The sequence below is a fragment of the Ambystoma mexicanum genome, chromosome 7q (genome assembly GCF_040938575.1).
Source record: "Ambystoma mexicanum isolate Mex_15411 chromosome 7q, UKY_AmexF1_1, whole genome shotgun sequence".
Taxonomy (NCBI): domain Eukaryota; kingdom Metazoa; phylum Chordata; class Amphibia; order Caudata; family Ambystomatidae; genus Ambystoma; species Ambystoma mexicanum.
This window is the reverse complement of record NC_090941.1, coordinates 1091038101-1091059568: the sequence shown is the minus strand read 5'-3', so window position 1 is coordinate 1091059568 and position 21468 is coordinate 1091038101. Positions and strand designations below refer to the sequence as shown.

Genomic DNA, 21468 nt, shown 5'->3' with positions numbered 1-21468 from the left:
GATATTACAGGAATTTCATTGAGAACTATGGGACCATAGCTTCTCCACTGAATGTAATCTCCTCTCCCAAATTCCCTAAAAAGGTAAAATGGAATGAGGAGTGCAATCAGGCCTTTGAAAAACTGAAGAGAGCTCTTTGCCAAGCTCCAGTCTTGAGAGCTCCTGACTACCACCAACCTTTCATTGTACAAACTGATGCTTCCAATGTAGGTATAGGTGCAGTTCTAAGCCAACTGGATGAGAAGGGTAGGGAGCACCCCATTTGCTTCATCAGTAGAAAACTGAAAGATCCTGAGACAAGGTGGGCAACTATCGAAAGAGAATGCTTTGCTATTGTGTGGGCACTGAAGAAGTTTAGGCCATACTTGTATGGTTCTACTTTTGTTATTCAGACTGACCACCAACCCTTGAGATGGTTAATGCAAATGAAAGGGGAAAATCCAAAACTATTGAGATGGTCAATCTGCCTGCAAGGGTTTGATTTCACCATTGAGCACAGGTCAGGGTGTCACCATCAAAATGCTGATGGACTCTCTAGGATGTATATCATCGACTAGAGGTATGAGGTTCATCCAGGAGTGGATTAAATCCTCCTGTCCCTTAGTCTGGGGGGGGCGAGTGTTAGGGAGAATTCTCTGTTTAGGCTGAATTTCCCTACCTAGTGAGTCCCCCAGCAGCTTTGCTGGATTTCTGGGGTTTATTTTTTTCTCCTGCCAAGAGTGAGACTCTTTTACCCTCACTCTTGGACATGTTGAAGTGTGTTTTCTTGGTTAAACCTTGTGTTGAATGGGCTATGGGGTCTTTTACTCCATAGGGCCTCATGTATTTTTGTGATGTGGGTTACACAGCACCCTCTGTGCCGTGACCCAGGGGTGTCCTAGGGACTCCCCAACATAGACTCCATACCCTGGGACTGACTACTGTCTCTCAGGGCATGTAAAGTCACCAAAGGCTTTGCTAGTCTTAAATCCTGAACAGAACCAGTACAAACCATCATATTGTGGACGTACTGGCTGGGGCAATTCGATTGCCCCAGGGTCTGTTAGTCGAGGGGGCACGTCTCCGTCCCCCCTGATCGAGTTTTGGCTGGTGGCAGTGGAAACTACTTTTTATATTCGACCACGAATATTTTCCTATGGGATTTCCCATTGTTTTAGGCTAACACATTTAATTATTTATTTACGGTAGCCTTAAACATACCGCCGGTTTATATATTTATTATTATAACTCCGGTTGGGACTTTTTGCCAAAACTTGACTCTAAAATGGCGATGGTGTTCACCTCTGTAACTCTGACCCAAAGTGGAGCCCTTTGTTCCACTTTTGGCGGGCTTCTCCACAGAAGCCCTCCAAAGTGGTGCCACTCTGTCTGGGGTACTTAGGAGGGGTGGAGGGGGATTTAGGCACCCTGGACTGAGTTACCTTGGTAACTCAAGTCGCACTCCGTCCTGATTGGCCCAAGTGGTGAGCCGGCCGGCTCACCACTTAGCATGTTTGAGTGACAGCTAGGCTGGGTGAATGGGGGTTTGCTGCATAAAAGCAGGGCTTTGGGGACTGGAACTTCAGAAGTCGCCACAGGACCAAGAATCCGACGAGGGAAGAGCTGAGCCGACCTGCTTCGACGACACCACCCGGTGGAGCCCTGCTGAACCGTCTCACCACTTTTCCCGACGACCGAGGAGAACTCTTAACGGAGTGGCTCCTTCCCTTGACTGGTGGGGACAACCAGTTTTCACCTTCTTTCCGCTCCTCGAGGTATCTCGTGGCCGCCTTGCCCGTGCCAAGCACCCCGGCAACCGGAATACCACACTTTTACCCCTAACCGCGAAAGTCGGTACAACCCTTTAACCGGAGGACTCCGCGGCTGGTTTCTTCCCGGGCAGTGCAACGACCTTCTTCTTCTGCTCTTCAGCGAGAATTTCTTCTCCCCTGACCGACGTCGAGCCTTGCTGCCACTGCCTGGAACAACTGCCACCGCTGGAGGATCCTTTCCGCTTAAGGTACCGTGTTCCGCCTGGCTTCCCTTGCCACCGACTGTACGGGGTAGATTTAGCCCCCGGCTTTCGAACCTGGGAGTGCCTGGGACACCCTGGCTAAACTTTCTAAGCCACTCTAAACTCTTTCTAACTCTTTGCAAGACTTTGAATCCCTACTAACAGTGTGATCTTGGGCACATTTTCGCTCCGGCTACTCTAAGAGTGGGCCCTGCCTAGTGACTTTTGCTCACCTGTGACTTTGTACTTCCTTGAGCCTATTGCAAGTGTTCTGGACCTTAGAGTGGTGTGTTTAACCTATTTCTGTTCCTTTTATCCCTTTCTTGAACCTACTAGAGTGTCATCTAACGTTAAGCACTCACCTCTGTTCGAATTATGTGGTGTTAACCTAGAGTTGTCTAGATAGGAGTAAGGGTTGAAACTGCTTTCATTATAACTGTGTTTGAAGAGTTTTTACTATATTTTTGCTAGAGTGATTTCAACTTATGTGTGTTTAATAAATAAATAACTATATACTTTTGAAACCAAGCTCTGGTCAGTGTTTGCTTGTGCTATTGTATTTGAGTACCTATGGTGTATACTTTACATACTGCCTAACTCTTCTTGAGGGAAGTCTGACTGCTCAGCCACAGCTACCAGGTAAATCTGGGTGGTGCAGACTGCTACCAAGTGGGTTTACTGCTATACCTGTGGTCTTAAATCTTTTGCAGTGGTCCCCAAGGGAACTGCACAGGTTTCTGCCTAACATGGTAGCATCCCCCAATGGGATTAATTTAATTAACAATTCCCTTGCATCATTTTCACCGGCTGTTTTAAGTCAGGCATTCTACGTCATGCTTCATTTGAGCCATGTTTCCCTGTTACTTGTGAAATGAAAGTTACCGATGGTCCCTAATCCCATGACAGCTATTCCGGAATAGTATGGGGAGTGGAGTTTGGAGGGGGCTAAGGGGATACACCCCCTTGCATTTGCTATGGTGGAAACTTACTCGAGCTAGGAGCAGCATAGAAATGGTTGCCATCCCCCTCATTTGCACCAAGTAAAGAACATTCTAGTTAATTCTATTTTTCTTTTTCTGGCAGAGTTTTTGGGTTTTCTAGGGCACTTGTTAATGGACTATGTGCCCTTCATTTCATACCAGACCTTGATGCTTTGAGAGTTAAACTCACCTTTGCTCTGATAATCTCACTCTCACTGGTTTCACCTCCTCATATGGTTGAGCACTGTAGGAGTTTGGAGTGTCTACATGCTCATCTGACAACTTGCTGGCTAGAAAATTGTTGTCTAATGGATGGTATTTTTTCTAGTCCCTGACATGACAGTGAGCCCCTCACGGGTACTGGCGAGGGACCCAAACCAGCCCCGAAGCCAGATTTCCCTGTGGGAAGTGTTTACTCTTCAACTACTTCCACTAAATGTAAGGTGCATGCTTTCTAGCATGGCAAGTACATAGTATATGAACTGGTACTGCATTAGATGTGTTTTGTCTATCGAAAGGTGGCGGCATAGCACTCATTGTCAAGGAGTCGATCTCCATCAGAAAGGTTGAAAAGTCTACCCTTAGTAACTGCGACGCCCTAGCCCTTAAACTCAACATCTCCCTCAAATGCACCATCACTCTCTAAATAGAGTACCGACGCCCGGATCCCCTAGCAGACTTCCATGCTATCACCCCCCTCCTCTCTGACAACCTAAAGGCCTCCTCCAAAATTCTCTTGGAAGCTGATCTGAACCTAGGGCTTCACAAACCCAAAGACACCCCATCCAAGTCCCTAGCAAAGGCCTTGGAACCTTTAGGATTCAAATACTCTAACTTGTAACCTACACACATCAAAGGCTGGACCATAGACTGGCTAGCCTACCACAACTGCCTGCCAGTCGTCATCGCCAACACTCCCCTCCCCTGGACTGACCACCACCTTATCCAGTTCACTCTCTCCCTCTCCAATCATCAGAAACAGCCGGCCACACCCCTCCCTCCTTTCTTGCCAGAAGCGCACGCCTACTCACCAAAGACAGACTCATCCGACATTTTCGAGTCCCAGCCCTATCTCCCATGTTCTCTAATGATCCTAACATACTGGCACCCACTTTCAACTCCATTATAACTAAAGCAGTGGATGGCATCGCTCCCTTAGCTACACAGAAAGCCAAACCCATCAAACACTCCAATACCTGGTTCTCCCCGGAACTGCTGGAGTTACGCACCAAGAAACGGGCTGCCCTATCCACCTGGCAATCCAACCACTTGGAATCTGCTAAACAGGCGTTCAATCAACTCTCCAAGGAATACAAAAAAGCGATCATCCAGGCCAAAGCCAACTCCATCAGTACCAGAATTGCCAACGCCAATTCTGACACCAAAGAAATATTTGCCATTTTTAGGGAACTTGAAACCCCTGTTCCCCCCGCCGCTCAGACATTCAAACAGTTATGCTGCACAAGCTGAACACACTCCACTAGAATCCCTGCCAACCAACACCGCCCTAACCCCCCCCCCAAGCTACCTCATACACCCACTCCTAAACCGAATGCCCCCCCACCACTCTTCTCGTTCAGGGACATGAACAAATCAGAAGTCCTCTCACTCATGAAGAATATCAAACCATCCATGTGTAAAGGTGACGTCTGCCCGGCCACCCTTATCAAAGAATGCACTGACACACTTACACCCTGCCTCACAGCTTTCATTAACGCCTCCTTCACTTCAGCTTCTGTCCCACCCTGTCATAAAGGGGGAAGGGTTCGCCCCCTCCTAAAAAAAATCCCTCGACTCAAACAACCCCAATAATTACAGACCTATAACCACTGTGCCCATCCTGTTTAAAATCTTGGGTAAAGCAGCTTACCTACAAGTCCAACACTTCCTAGAATCTAACAATGTCCTAGGCTCTCGACAATCCAGCTTCCGCCCTGGTCACAGAACTGACACTATCTTGCTTGACCTTAAGAACCAAATTGATGACATCAGAGACACAGGCAAACCTGCCCTGCTCCTCCTCCTTGACCTGTCTGCCGCGTTTGACCTGGTAGGCCATAAGCTACTGTACCAACACCTTGCATCCTTGTCACACTTCTCCGCCACTGCCACCGTCTGGATCTCCTCCTTCCTCCAAGGTAAAGCCATGCATGTCTTTTCCGACCAAGCATCTGCCAAACCCGCCATCATCCAATGCGGACTACCACAAGGCTCCTGCATCTCCCCTACACTATATAACATCTTCACCAGGCCCCTCTTCAGTACACTGGACTTCGTCGGCATCATGTACATCAACTATACTGACGATACTCAAGTCCTCCTCCATCTGTCAGGCGATTACAAAGAGGATGCCAGGACTCTTAACACCACTTACACCACCATTCTCACCTGGATGGCCGAAAACTGGGTGTACCTTAATGGCGAGAAGACAAAGCTTCTACTAGGATCGACTGACACTCTCAAAAGACTTGACATGCGCTACTCCTCCTTCGACATTGTTAACACAGCCATTCCAGTCTACCAAACAGTAAAGGCACTAGGAGTCTACTTAGACGCCAGCCTATCAATGTCCAGACAAGTTAGTGCCATCGCTTTATCTGCAGCCTACTACACTAAACTTCTCAACGCTGCTACGCCTTTCCTCTGCATCGCTAACTGTCTGACCATCTCAAGAGCCTTAATCAGATCCAGACTGGACTACTGCAATGTCCTCTTCACGGGCACCTCCACCAAAAACTTGAATGAACTCAAACGCATCCAAAACAACACCCTACATGCCGCCATACGCATCCCCAGAAGAGAACACATCACTGCTGCTAGACGGCAAGCCCACTGGCTGCCTGTCCGCGAACGTGTCCTCTTCAAGATACTTGCCCTCACCCACAAGTGCATCCATCACACTGTTCCTCCCTACCTCACCACGAGAGTGAACATATCCCCCCTCTAGACCCACTAGAACTCCCTATGCCAACCTGCTGACTGTACTGAGAGTCATGCGTGCCAAAGGGGGTGGAGTCAGCTTCCCCTTGATTGCCGCCACGCAATGGAACGCTCTCCCACCTGCCCTCAGACTGGAACCCTCTCACCTGGCATTCTGCAAAGCCATCAAAACTATGCTATTCTCCTAAACACTGCCCGACTCCACAACCACTATGTGTATAGATATTATAACAACTGCTGCAACATTATGGGATTAGCCACACACTATGGAACCTGTGTCGCTGTATTACCCAATGTAAAACATAAACATATCTGCTCACCCATCTGCAAAGGTAACTAATCTCTCCTATACTGTAACTAATTTCCGATGTAGCAGCACCTCAATGCCTATGGGCTGCCTGCGCACTCTATAAACGCAAATAAATAAATAAATAAATGTGATAGTTTTATGCCATTTCATCATATAGGCCAATTTTGCATATTTAGCACTGAAAATAGTTATCGAGCTAATTACCCAGTTGTGCAAATAAGGGGTGTTGTATAAAGTGTTAACCCGACTTAAAATGAACAGGCTGTATCAAATTATACCAATGTATATGTATATTTCAATGCTGTCTCTTTGCCTAATTTATTTGTTCTCTTCTTTGATTATTGCATTGGTTTATGAAGTTATGGTGACAATGAGCACTTTTGTAACTCATTTGAGCTTGGGTTAGAAGGTGCAATTGCACTCCACGAGTTTACGAATGAGAACTCATGCTATGCCCGGGTTGTCCTCCCTTCCAGCATAGAGAAGCGAGGGACCGTTAGACGTGCAGCTTTCAATATTCCTAAATGTCACATAGAACCATGTTCTGTAGTAATACTTACATCAAGCGTTTCTGGCCCTCCCTCCAACACCACACGCACGACTGGGATCTTGAGGTCAACACCTAGGGTAAAGAGAGGGTCACACAGGGTTAGAGAGGTCCCCAAACAAAAAACGTATGCATCAAATAGTATTGCCTGCAGAAGACTTGCCATGAACAGCTTCCCACATCATGCAGTGAAAAGCTGTCATGTAGAATCTGTGTGCCAAAAAGTTATGAATTCATGAGGCAGTTTAGTTTAGTTTAGTTTATTATTTGATAATGTGCTCCAAACCCAGGGGTAGCCGGGCGCAGCAGTCACAAGAATACTTAAGCTTAGGTTACATTACATACAGAGGATACCAACAAAAGATGCATTACATGTGTTATTAACATATTTACAATACATATATACAAAAGATGCAAGAAGTGGGTACCTCACATCACACGGGGCAATGAGATAGTCTATAGACTAGGGAATTATATGTAATGATCCGGGCCTAGAGCAGGTGATCGGTTTGTAGGTCGTCCTTAGTCCACAGCCAGCTTTTCACATTACATCTAAATCTAGAGTAGAGTAGGTTAGCTCTCAATGCGATTGGGAGTGCATTCCAGGCGCGGGCAGCTCTGACAGGGAAGCTTGCTCCACTCGCATTTGTTAGTCTGAATCTGGGAGTTTCAAGTAGGAGGTGGCTAGAAGCTCTAGTGTGGTGGCTAGAGGATTTTCTGGTCAGTCTAGCAGAGATGTATGAGGGTGCAGTATTGTTCAGTCCTTTATGGGTGAGAGAAAGCGTCTTGAGGAGAACTCTGCCACTAATTTTTAACCAGTGATAGTCTTTCCTAATGTTGGATATGTGCGCTCTACGGGGTATGTCCAAGGCTGCTCTAAGAGCATTATTCTGCAGTATTTGCATTTTGTTTATGACAGTTTTACTGGCGCCCGCATAAAGGGCGTTACAGTAGTCCAATTTAGACATTACTAGGGCGTTGGCTAGTGTGATACAGTTGGTTTTGGAAAGGTAGGGTCTGCAGGCTCTGATTAATTTACAGGTGTAGGCTGTAGAGGAAGCCAAAGAGTTGACTTGTTTTTTGAGAGATAATGTGGAGTCGAGGTAGAAACCTAGTGTTTTTACCTACGTTGCCACTTTAATTATATTGCCATCTATGTTGAAGGCAAGATAATTAGGGCTACGTTTTTTGAGGTTAGAGTCGGAACCCAGGATCAGTATCTATGTTTTGTCGTCATTCAGGCAGAGGCCGTGGGAGGCCATCCATGCCTGAATGAGGAGGTAAATCTTGTTTACTAGAGCTGTGTCTTCGACAAAATTGCCAGATAGTGGTATGAGGATCTGCGTATCGTCTGCATAATTAGTATAAGTGACCCCCAGTCTGTCAAGTTTGTCGAAGAGTGGCTTAGTGAAGATGTTGTACATTGTGGGGGAGACACATGAACCTTGTGGGACGCCACAGGTGATTTGTATTGGGTCCGCTGAAGCTAAGGGGGAGAACACTCTCATCGTACAGTTGGCTAGGAAGGATTGTACCCAGGCTATAGCTTCGCTTGAGAAATAAGCGGCAGACGCTAGGTGGTTGCATAACACTGCATGTTCCACCAGGTCAAAGGTCGCCGACAAGTCGAGGAGGAGGAGCATAGATGTTTTACCTTTATCCTTCAACTCGTCGATCTGTGTCTTAAGGTCAATTAAGGCCGTTTCACTACCATGTAGTGGTCTGAATCCAGATTGGCGTGATCCTAGTAGTTGATTTGACTCCAGATAGTTTTGGATCTGGAGGTAGGCTACTCTGTCTATGATTTTAAGGAGAAATGGGACCGTAGTAATGGGCCTATAATTGGTAGGGATAGCTGGGTCGAGGGTCTGTTTTTTAAGGAGAGGCAGTACCCAAGATTCTTTGAGGTTTGTAGGTACAGTGCTGGATGTAAAGGAGGCATTGATTAATTTAGAGATGAAGGGTGCCAAGTCTCTAGCTGCGTCCTTAATAACTTGAGCTGGGCAGCTGTCACCTTGGCAGTTGGATGGTTTCAGGGCTGATATCACCTTTTCAGTTTCCAATATAGGTATGTTGGTAAATCTGAATGGTTTGCAGTTGCTTTGTGTAACTGCTCTAGGTGTATTTGTCAACTGGGTGGTATGGGTTCCAGTGGAACTCAAGGACACTTTCTTCTTAGCAATTTTGGATTGTAGGGTTGTGATTTTATTAGCTAAGGCATTTTGGATGCTGGTGCACCATTGTTTATCCTTGGGGACATTGTCTGTGGGGGCAATCGGGTTTTCCATTTCCAGGAGGATGGTAAAAAGTTCTTTCGAGTTTGAGTTAGCTTTACTAATTCTCTCATTAAATGTGTCTTTTTTGGTTTGGATGATTTCCTTCTTGAATTTTTTAGCAAGGTTATCAAGTAGAGTTGTATTCTCAGCTGAGGGTGTATACCTCCAGATAGCTTGGAGTTTACACTTTTGGATTCGCAGTTCTTTGAGGTGAGGGTGAACCATGAGTTGAGATGAGATTCTTGTTTACTTTTACGTAGTTTGATAGGGGCAATTATGTCCAAGGCTTTGGACATAGTGTTGTTGAATGTCTCAACTAGCGTATTAGGGTCAGAGTTAATAGTGCTGGCAGTGAGAGCTGGTTGGAGGAGTGGGAGGAGTTTTTCAGCCGTAATTTCTTTTTTACTTCTGGTTGGCATAGGTGGTGCTACTTCCGGATTATCTAATTTAGGAGGCTCTATAGTAGATGAGAAGCAGATGAGGTGGTGGTCAGTCCAGGTTTGTGGTAAAATATTAAAGATGGTAGTAGCACAGTTTCGGTTGGCTATCCAATCTAATGTGCGTCCTTTTATATGTGTGGGGATAAAACTTTTTGGGTAAGGCCGTGATCGACTAATATTGATTGGATGGAGTGGGCCTGTTTGTCCCCATCGTCATTGAATGCCAGGCTTCTGTGAGGACCATATATAATTTATGTTTAGATAACATTTATAAGCTTTTACTGAATTCCAATTCCTGGTAGCTAGATTGAAACTCCTAAAGTCTTCATATCATTTGGTAAAATCACCAACAACATACCAACCATTGCCACTGCATCAGTGCATACATATATGGATGATTTTCAGGCAGTCATATTCACAATACAAATGTTTCATTGTGTAGTGTATTGTAATTTCCAAATGATCGTTGTCCGTGAGGATTGTCTCAAACTTCCATTTGTGTCATTAAGGTTTGAGCGTTGATATGATATGATAGTTTATTTATATAGCGCCTATACACATTGTGTTTCAAAGCGCTTCACGGCAAGGGAGGGATCAACGGAAAATACAATGGCATTCTTACAGACCATTAACAACAAGAATGTGACATTAACTATTGTACTAGGCCCGAGGACATTTCAGATAGTGCAAGAGCTTAAACGCAGATAGGAAGGAAATGGGAAACAGACGGGCGACTACCGTGCTAGGCCTGACATTTCTGGTAGAGCCAGAGATTGACAAGAGCTGAGGGATGGGGTGTGGAGAAAGGAGGAAGAGGAACAAAACAAGCGACTATCATACTAGGCCTGACGACATTTCAGATAGTGCTGGGGGGGAGCAAGTAAACGGAGGGGAGATGGGACTTACAGTCTCAAAGTTTCGCTTTTCAGTACCAAGGAATGCACACAGCATCACTTCACAAGGACTTGGAGAACCATTACATAAAGAACGAAAAAGAAAGAGTTGAGTAAAAAAAGGGCTACTGGGTCCATGCAACTTAAGCCCTGCCAATATTTTCACATGTGGCCTAGAGAGCTGGAATTACAAGGTGGCGAGATGTGTGCTGTCAATGATAAAAAGCACTGAACTAGTGCTTTCCGCAGGCAACTTCTTTGCTGCCATTGAGTAAGCCTGGTAAAGGGTATCCAGTCATTTCCTCGACAGGAATTATGGAATTCTGCCAAAGTAATTTACTTCGACAGAATTCTGCTGGAAAAAAAAACAACTAATTATATGGGTGTGAGTGGGTTAAGCGGATAAAATGTGTCAGGTGCCTAGGGTAGGGGGATTAGTGTAGGGAAGGGGGGGTCCCCCCACACACATTAGAAAAACAAAAACATTGGTGAGGGTTTGGGCAGAATTCCTGTCGAAACAATGACATAGAAGCGTGCAGGTAGTTCTGGCAAAGTGATTCAGGTGGCATGGGCTAAAGAGCACAAACATGGCTGCGTGGTTCGATTTTGGACACAGTCTTGTGTGGGCTGAGGCAGGGGTTTGTACACCACCTGGGGGAGTTGGATTTAGTTAATGGATAGGTAGAGAATTTATAGGATTGTTGAGGGGAGAGGTAGAAAAATGAAAAAGAATTAGCCATTTTTTGTGACTACTTCTGGCAAACATGCCTGTGCCCTGGAGGAGAACAAATCGCAGAAGTGTTTGAAGGCAACAGCAGGAAAGTGATTACTTTCAGTCAGGGTGTCACGTAGGAGTACCCAGGAGGTAGCGTCTGCTACCCAAGCCTTCCCCCTCTGGCACGGCTGCCATTGCACTTGCTACCACTGGGTGTGTGAGGGACAGAAGACAGACAGGGCTTCAATCTAGTGCGTAACTGTCTCTGAAATATCAGTCTGTGGAAAGAGACAGTTTTGGGGCCAGCTTTCAAAACTGCCTCCAAATGTTCTCAAGTTAAATATCGCTGCAGGGCTTCCACACGTGTGAAGTGTAAGTAATAAGTCACATAATGTATGTCTGTTTTGCCCCAGGTGCCGAACCCGCCTCCACATCAGATCTGATCCAAGCTGCTGAATTCTATTTCGTCCCAATACTGCAATGAAGCATTTTCATCTCAGTGTTGTTCGCCTTGATTTGTGCATCCAAACTCTTGAAGAAAATCTTCCCATTTGCCGCTTTCCCACAGAAATGTACCAGCATCATTGTAATCGTCATTTCAGTGATGGACTATGCTAACAGTCTGTATTTGGGTACTCCAGTTTAGCTCCTACCCAGGCTTCAATGAGTCCAAAACACAGCCGTACGAATGCTTTTACGCATCGGATTCAGAGACCTCACATCTCCAGCCCTGCTCTGACCTCACTAGCTTCCAGCAGGAAGAAGAATTTCCTTCAAAACTCTTTACAAGCCAAAACATGAAACTGACCCGAGTACCTGAGAAATACAATCAAAATGCACATCCCCAGACGCTCCCTTAAATCATTGTAGTCCCCCGTTTCTCCAAACAGGGACCAGGTGGATCATCCTTTTCAGTCCAAGCCCCCAAACTATGGAATTCTATCCCTCCCAGCATCACGACCATACCCACATACAAAGGATTCAGAAGATAAATCAAAATGTGGCTCTTGGCTTACTAAGGGTCCACACAGGGATCTCACCCTGAAACACAGCAACATCATTAACAGGACAACTATCATTATCTGTGAACTCGTGACCAACAAACGTTGCATGACGACACTTTTACCTTCCCATTACTCTCAGAAACATACATCATTACCTGGTCTTGCTTCACAATAAGCTTGGATCAGCAGTCTCTGCCTTCTATAACAATGTCTTATGTTGCACGCTGTTCACCACCAATCCTGTACCCAATGAATAATAAAATAGGACAGCTCGTCCAAACACATTTTGGTTTTTTGACTCCTTGGGGGTATCAACTTCTGATTGATTGATTTGAGTCATTTATAATGCACATGAAAACCGAGCAGACTTATCTGCATCTCAGGGCAGATGGATCAAAAAAAACTCTGATGTCGAAATCAAGACTACTTTTAATTTTCTTCTGATAATCGAACAAGACCTACGAATATGTCATAGACTTTGCACGTTGCCTCTTCTTGGCCTACAAGAGAGCACCATTATGTTTATGCTGACTGACATCTTTGAATCACAGGTACTAACACACAAAATGTCAGGCTGCTGCTAAGATTTTCTTTAAGATTAAACACATTTGCAATACGCCATTACCTGTCAAATCCTTAACTCAGAGTTAGGGGGAAGCTTTATGGCACCAAACAGAATAATATAACCTATTCATCTCTCCTGCTCACCTTCTGTTTGCCAAACTCACTCATCTCCAACACGTTCAACACTTGGAGCGGGCATTTTATTCAGCGTGCTTGGCAAAACCAGTGATCTTCCAATCTGGTGAAAGCCCCCACAATACTAGGGCAATCTTGAGCACCTCTCAAGTCCATCACACAACCGATCTAGCATCCAGATTTAGCACCATAAATCAAACTACCCATAACCTTCTCACTTTCCTTAGACAACAGTCTTCAATTATCACACACGCACCCAGAGGACTAGAACCATATACCTCTACCCTCCTTTCTTCTCATTCTCCCCAATCTGTGTATTTGTATTTTGTATTTTATAAAGCACCTTAATTCAAGGTGCTGTACAGAGAACAAGGCATGGTACAATATAATGGATAAATAAAAAATTCAGAAAACAATCAATCAAGGATGTTGCAGCAAACGAGACTTCAGCAACCCATGAAATAAAGAATAGACAGAAATGGAACGAAGAGAGTAAGGACGAACATTGCAGTGAAAAGGGGCTAAACGCTTAAAAGTGCAAAAACGAGATTGGGCACAAGAGGGACAAGGTGCCGCCAATAGAAACTGGATAGAAGAGTTGAGGGAATGAGAATGAGTATCGAAATATATCAGAGCAGGGAGATGGCTAGGAGCAAGACCATAGAGGGACTTAAAGGGACTTAAAGACAAGAGAGAGAAAATTGTATTTAATTTGCCTGTGAAAGGGTAACCAGCCAAGAGTGGCAAGAGAGTCTCGGAAAGAGAGAAGACAGAGAAGACGGATAGAAGAATTGAATACAGATTTTAGAGGGGTAAGATGAGAACTACGAAGTCCAAAGAGGGCAGAGGAACAGTAAAAGAGTCGGGACAAAATTAAGGAGTAGATTGGGAGTTTAGAAGCTTGAAAGGTGAGACATGGATGGGCTTTACAAACATTGTGATGGTGGAAGCGACAGGCGCATGAGGTTAGAGAGATGTGAAGAGAGAAAGAGGGATTAGAGTAAAGGTTGAGGGCAAGATTGCGGGCCGTGGGGGAGACAGAAAGCTGGGATGGAGGAAAATAAATAAAGGGAGGGAGAGGGGGGAGGATATTAGTGGTGTAAAAGAGGGCCTCAGTTTTCCCAGCATTGAGCGTAAGATAGTATGAGGACATCCAAGATTTAATAGCAACTAGACAAGCAGAAAGAGTGTGGTGAATTTCATAGGAGAACGAAGAGAAAGGGACAAAGAGTTGAGTGTTGTCAGCATAAAAGTGATGTGATAAACCAAAGGAAGACATAACAGCTGCAAGAGGGGAGGTGTAAAGAGAGAGCAGAAAAGGGCCCAAAACTGAACCTTAAGGCACACCGTGGGCAAGCCGGAAGGATTTAGAGGACTTGCCGTCGCAAGAATCAGAAAAAGATCTTTGAGATAGGTAAGAATGAAACCAAGACAGGGCAGAGCCAGTGAAACCAAAGGAAGAAAATGACGCTGATAGAGAGTGGTCGACAGTGTCAAATGCAGCAGATAGATCCAAGAGGATGAGAAAAGATGAGTGTTTGGAGTATCATGCAGAAAGAAGGGAGGCCAAAACCAAGAAGAGAGCGGTTTCCGTGGAGTGGAGAGGACGAAAACCAGATTGGAATTGTGGGAGAATAGAAGAATTAGAGACAAACGTAGAGACTTGAGAATAGACCAGCCGTTCCAGTAATTTAGAGAGATAGGGTATTAAAGAAATAGGATGAAAATTTGAGGCAATCAGTGGATCAGCGGTAGGTTTCTTTAAAATTGGGATGATGGAGGCATGCTTGAAGGATGTGGGAAAAGTAGAGGTAGAGGCAGACGTGGAAAGTAAGGTAAGACACTAGTGAAGGGTAGACCTTAAGAGTAAGTGTGGAAGGGATAGGGTCATTTCTATCATCTTACTATCTGTTCCATCTCTAACTCCATTTTAGCTCTTCCAAAAGTTCAGGATCTGACAACACACCTAATTTTCAGACAAGGCTTAGGTACCGTAAAACCACTACGATGGTAAACGGCGCAGTACAAATGCTGGTTAACATAACATTTCATTCTGACAGCAACCAGTTACGCAGCACTGTTAGTTTCTAATGTTTTTTTTGTTCCAGAGGCCTGCAACAAACATTATGCAGGGGATAAGCTCTAAACGGAAGAGTCATTTATCTGACAATCTATAAATGTTGGTATACCAGCAAAATAATTACACAACATGTGATATTATCCCAATATATTTCTATGGGGCACTGGGGTCATGCTTTGTATATGATGGATGCAATTAGATTTGTAAGGCTTAATTTTACTTCTGGTGACTGTACAGTGCATATTGTCACAGTGTATAGCTAAGAGGTCACCTGTGACATAGGTTCAGCCTGCACTTAATATGTGATTGATTACTTCAGTACAATTACATTGGGTATTCATGTGAGGAATTGCCATCTGCCAAGGGTATAGAAGCCCTTTTTTTTTGTATTCATTAATACAATAATGTGGGTAATCTCTGAAAGGGCAATCTACTGATCAGATTCCCCTTTCTTAGGTTCCATGTAAAAAGCATAGTATACCCTTGTGCCCTGCTTCATCAGTATCCTGACCTGCAGCACCTGCTCCATCAGTGGCACAAGCACCATTTGATAATTCGTCTACTGTTCTGGTGGGAGCATAATCTCTAAATAAAAGCCATACCTGATTTAGGGTATTGTGGATGATAATCTCATAATTATTACAGCCACAACAGTTTTATATCACACATGTGTCGTCCCTGTGAGCCCAGCTCAGCTGTGAAAGGACTAAGTGTATTTTCCCCAGACACGGCTGTCTCTGCTACAGCTTAGGGGTTTGCATCTCTTGGGAGTCCTTTGTGATGGGTGGTAACCCCTCCCCCAAGAGACAGCCACTCCACAGGAAGCTGACCCGGAAACAGGGACAAAAGTAACACATCCATTCACACAGAAGCAGCATCACACCAGGGTGCTGCATATCGAAATTCTTTTGATTCTGTTTAGAAGGGAAGGGGCAGGAATAGTATAGAAGGAGCTAATGTCAAATAGAAGGTTCTACCACCTTGTTTCTCTCTAACGCTATCTCTCCTTCCTGTCCCCTCCACTTCCCTTTACACAAAGCACTTTGGGCATGATGTCAGAAGGAATAGTCAGGTTATTCCAAGAAAAGGACTTGGACCCCTAAAGCCGACAACCGCTAGTCCAATCACATGTGGGCTTTTGCCTTTAAAAGAAGGGGTCTCCCACCACTTATTTGATTCACTATGGAACAAACACCTGAGCAGGATTCATTTGGACCTTATTTGGGAGAGTTGTACTTTCCAAAGCCCACAACCACTGAGGTGAAGGAGAGCAGTCCAAGTCATGGGAAGGCTCTGCCCCCAAACCCACTCCCAGGGCACATTGGGGTGAATCTTGCTGTGGGCCAGGACCTGCCACTCTGCACCAGAATCTCCCAAGGCTGGGAAATCAGACCCCGAGAGAACTCATCCTGTCCCAGAGTCCCTGGAGTGGGATGTCAGCTTCTGAAGGACCAGATCAGCTAAGGCTCCCTGTTCAGCCACATTGAACCGGTCAAAACTGCTTTTGCCGCTCATCGAATGAGAGGGATCCTGCCAGTGCTGTCTTTGGCACTCCTCTGAACATTACAGTGCCTGCATCTCATACTAGCTCTATGCTGCATTGGTCTCTCGCCAAGCTCGTCACCTGATAGGCTTGATACAACTGCTCATCACCGGGACCTGACTCGAACTGCTGGAGAGTCACTTGCCACCTTGAAATTGGGGTTACACTATAAATCAACCCAACTCGCCTTCAACTCCTGTTTCACCGAATTGCACACAGGTGCAACAGGCTCACTGTTTTGAACAATTGTCATCTGCTGACTTAAACTGCTAGAGTGTCACTCATCTACCCTTCCCGGCAGTTACAACCCTTGACATTGAACAGATCCTGGTGAGCAACCCGACCTGCTTTGCCAAACGTTGTCTTGAAACCGAAATGAGTATCACATTCGGACCTGCCCAACGCACGATGGCTGCTTGGGCCCACATGATCAAACATACCGGAACTGAGTTTGATTCGCTCGCATCACTGCTCGAAGCCAGGTTCAACAACACTGAACCTCAAAAGAACCGAAAAAAGCTACTATTGACCAATAACTGCCCCCTGGTCCATTTTGGGTCATAGAGACTGGCTAGGTCACTTGTGCACCTTTTTCATCCAATATCCTTTTTGTGGTTTCTAAATGTGCCTACCTCCCCAGTGCTACATTCCTCTATCTGCTGCATACTCTCTTCTTTCCGCAGGAGTGGGTTTTGTACAGTGTTCTCTATTTAGTTTTCTTGCAGATGGTGTGTTTGTTTAAAGTATATTTTCTTTCTTAGAACCTTGACTGGACATTCCCTTTATTATGGTCTGTGTTACTTTGTTGTTTGGGTCTTTACTGGACCACATTCATACCTCTCTTGGGAGCATAGCCCAAATTACCACAAAAGGCAAAGTGGGCTTGTTTTAACTTTATGATTGTGTTGGCTCTTGGTTTGTAGAAGTGCGAGGTCTAAGAAGGCGGTTTAGCTACTACTCATCTTTGTACTCCTGCAGAGCAGACGTCAGCTCATCACAATTAATAACAGATATTATTACAGAGCTTAGAATATTGAGAAACCGGCATGCAGCACTCCATATCAAGATGTATTACTTGCCACTGCAAGGCATTATAAAGGCATTTCACGCTGCACTTGGCAACTGAACATGTAAAGCTGTACCTTACATATGATGACCATACCAGACATTAACCCACAGCAGATGGCATTTCTGAGTCATTTTACACTGCTTGGCATGAGATGGCAACACCCCAGGGGACATCGCTGGGGAATTTGTGGCTGCACTTGCCATACACTGGCAGCACCTAGCCATGTGAGAATGTACCTTGCCAATGATGACTATACCAAGGCAAAGTGGCATTAACTGGCATTCCTGAGGCTTGCGAGGATGCATTTGGTATAAGAAGGCAGAACCTGCACGTGTGAGGATGCAGCTTACATCTGCTAACCATACTAGGAGTATGAGGCACTTCATGGCATCAGAGGACATTTCTGAGGAATTGAAGAATGGACTCGGCATAAGTTGGCAGCACCTGGATATGCCAGGATGTTATCGTACATATGACATACCTCCGGTGTGATGGTATGACAGCCATAATATGATCTAGGCTACCCAAGGCAATGTGGCATCATCTGGGAATGTGGGGCTTCATTAGGAATGTAATGACTACGCCTGCCATGTGAGGCTCTCACTATCATTAGATGGCAGTAAATGGGCATATGCAAATGTGTTGGCATATGAAGGCAGTGCCCCAGAATTGCATTGGCTCTGCTTGGAGTACATTAGCCATATCCCCACCAAAGGCATATCAAGGCAGCACCCCAGCAAACACATGAATGGTAAATAAAATCGCCTTTTGTCTGCTTTAGTAACTATTATTTTATTAATTGTATTAGCATTCAGAATGAGTGGTTATTCTCAGGATAGGGGCTGTCTCATTTTATGAAATTTACTGTATATTAGTAAGACTAATACAGTAAATTTCATAAAATGAGACAGCCCCTATCCTGAGAATAACCACTCATTCTGAATGCTAATATTGATTGTGGGTACTTTTTTTTTAGAGAATTACCTAGCATGTTGGTGCTATACCGTCCTTATGGGTGGGGCCAGACTGGTATGCAAGCAGACATTTCCTCCCTGGTAAAGCACAGTGGGCTATCCATGATTGCCGGCCCCCCTGTGGGGGCACATTCCCACGCAATGTGCTTTTTCCACAGTACAAGGCTCTCACATTATTGGTCATTAATATTATTATTATAATTACTTTTAGTGTATTTATGGAGCGCAGACCTGGCTTTGGGATGCAAGGGAGCTCTTTACAATCATAGGGGGAAGAACACACTGAGGGAAGCGGAGAAAAAAGGAGTGGGGAGCTAACGGAAGGTTGGGCAATTGGCAGCTTGGGGGGGAAGACAGTGGGGAGCAGATCACAGAGTCTCAGGTAGGCTGGGGAATGCAGTGTGTGTGTGTGTGTGCTCATGTGATATGATATTCCTGTGATGTCATCAGGTGTGTGATATCACTAGCGCTACCTCGGAATGTTGAGGAACTGACATCCCTGCATTCAATATCCAACAAAGTTTGATATTTGTCTGTGCCCAGTCCATGAGCATGCTGAGTGCAAAGAAAAGTCTTACAACTCTTTTTACCAAAGAAATGTTGTAGACATTCTTTTAGGTGAGAGTGAATTCAGAGGTTGTAAATGAGAGTGTTGTATTAGATGGCCAGTGCAAAATGTCAGTGTGTATCGTAGCCACACCAACAGCGCTAACACCACAAACACCTCCAACATCAGATGCATCCTACAGTCCACATCATATCCTACAATGAAATCCCAAAGAATGCATATTTTTCGACCAGGTGTGACAGTTTCAGGGTCATAACCCTTTCAAGGGGGAACAGGGAACGTCCTCAGCCTGGGACTCCAGTCTCTGCCCCACCTTCCTGTGCCATTCTTGTGGAAAACTGTACCACTGTCGATCACCCAGTGTCTGCCAAACTCTATTCTGCACAGAATTATTTGTGAATCATTACTGCACTACCAGTTCCAGAAGGACTTTTAGCAACTGCAACAGAATGTCACTGTGTCCCACAGAATGGAGCAACAGACTTCCCAAGTCATTAGAGAACAGAAGCACCAGTAAAACAGCATGTCAAAAAAAACAAAAGGGGACTCGCTGCATCTCCACGATAGCCCAGCAATCCAACCTGCACCATAGAGACTGGTTCAAGCACAATGCATGCAAAGCGCTGGTTGGCCCGAAGATTCAGATAAGCAGGGCAACCAATGGAAGAGTGAGGGAAAGAAAGGAGGTAGAAGTCGGGGAATACAAACCCTATGAGGGCCAGAACAGATGAAGGGTCTCAGGTGAGGTCAGGTTGAGTGGAGGTGGACCGAGAGAGAAGGTGGAAGAAGGATGGTGGAGTGGAGCAGAGCATTGCTGCCATTGTTTTGGAACTTATTGCAGTTGAGGTGTTGCTAGGAAGAGAGAGGGGCTGTCAATGAGTTAGTGTTTGGTAGATCTTGTGAGAGGGGATAGTTAGGTTGACTGAGTGAGAGCAAGACGAGTGAAGAGGAGTAACAGAGTGAAAGGAGTGCTTGAAAGTAGAGGGGAGAGGAGAGCAGAGTAGAGAGGGGAGAGAAGAGTAGAGCAGAGATGGGAGAATACAATCAAGGGAGGAGAAGAGAGGAGAGCCGAGGGGGAAGAGGAGTGAAGAGGGCAGGGGAGTTGAGAGTGGAGCGAGACGAGGAGAGGGACAAGCAGAGAGGGAGAATTCAGAAGGGTGAAGAGAGAGGAAAGGAGTGGGGGAGGAAAGAAGAACTAAAAGAGAATGTGAACATCAGCGGGATAGAAAGAGAGAGCAGGAAGACGTTTGGAGGGAGTGAGAGAGGATGGAAGAAGGCCAATAAAAGAGTGATTGAGGGAGAGAGTGAGCCAGAGTGTCTGACATTGGTAACTTAGAAACTTGATTTTCCGATTGAGAAACCTAGCGAGTGGTAGGTTAAGGTGTGAAACTGCAATTTCCTATGATGGTTTATCATGTGATTAATCCATTAATTTATTATTCATTCATTCACACATGCATTTATTTTGAATCCAGTTAGAATAGGGTATGTTTGAGCACTGTAGTTTTGGTCTAAGATACTATGGTTCAATATATGCTGAGAGCCATGTGATTATGTACACTTGTCATTTATAGCACAATATAGTGTGCTTTTAGGCGCTAGATATGATCTGCTTTGTGTCTCTGTCCATCTATGAATTTGGCTTCTTGCTGTGCACGGAGAGGGAATTGTTTTTGCAAGCGAACACAGTGTGAAATGTTTTGATAACAACTACATCTTTGGCAGACAGTCAGCTACTCCTTGGCACAGAGAAACGACCTTGCTGAGTGAGGAGACTGCTATGTTTTGGGTTTTGCAAACAAGACTGCGGTCTCATTGCGAGAATGTTAGCGATAGCTTGTTCTGTTCTTAGGAGAATGGAGAGACATGTCACTGTGACTAGTATAGTTCACGCCATAACAATGCATGCACGTAGATAGACACATGCTGTTTTCCATGAAATGCTTACTGCGCATATATGTAATGAGTGTGTCACAGCACTACAATGCTAATGTATAACTGTGGGGGTTTCTGTTGAGTAGATTCAGATGGCAGTAGATGGAGAAGGAGAGGGGAGTGAGTGTGGGAGTGAGCTCTCAGAGGAGAGTGTGTGTGTGTGCAAGTTAGAGCTAGGGTTTGGGATGCTGGGAAGGGAGCTCTCAGTGCTATGGTGGTGTTTACTGGAGCATTGCTGGAGAGAAGCCGGAAGGGTTGGGATTACTAAAAGCACTCATAGGCCAGAGAGTGCTGATTGCTTTGCTTTCTTATGTAGTGATTAGTGACATTATGTCAAGCAATGCAAGGCATGAATAAAGATGCATTTTGTGCTTTGAAATGAACCGTTTTCCTGTGTCTTTGTGATTCTGTTTTGTTTGCATAGTATCACAGTGCAACATTTCTAGTTTCACAAAGGCACCTTTGGAACATGTCAACATGTCTAGAGGGAGCTAGATAGATG

General features: G+C 45.1%; 1 protein-coding gene across 1 annotated transcript in view; it reads right to left on the bottom strand.

Moving 5' to 3' along the window:
• LOC138528195 (transient receptor potential cation channel subfamily M member 2-like) overlaps positions 1-21468 on the bottom strand; it is a 679103-nt gene that overhangs the window by 380280 nt on the left and 277355 nt on the right. Inside the window, exon 7 of the mRNA XM_069639648.1 lies at positions 6784-6845. Coding sequence (XP_069495749.1) covers positions 6784-6845 — 62 coding nt within the window. The remainder of the gene's footprint in view (positions 1-6783; positions 6846-21468) is intronic.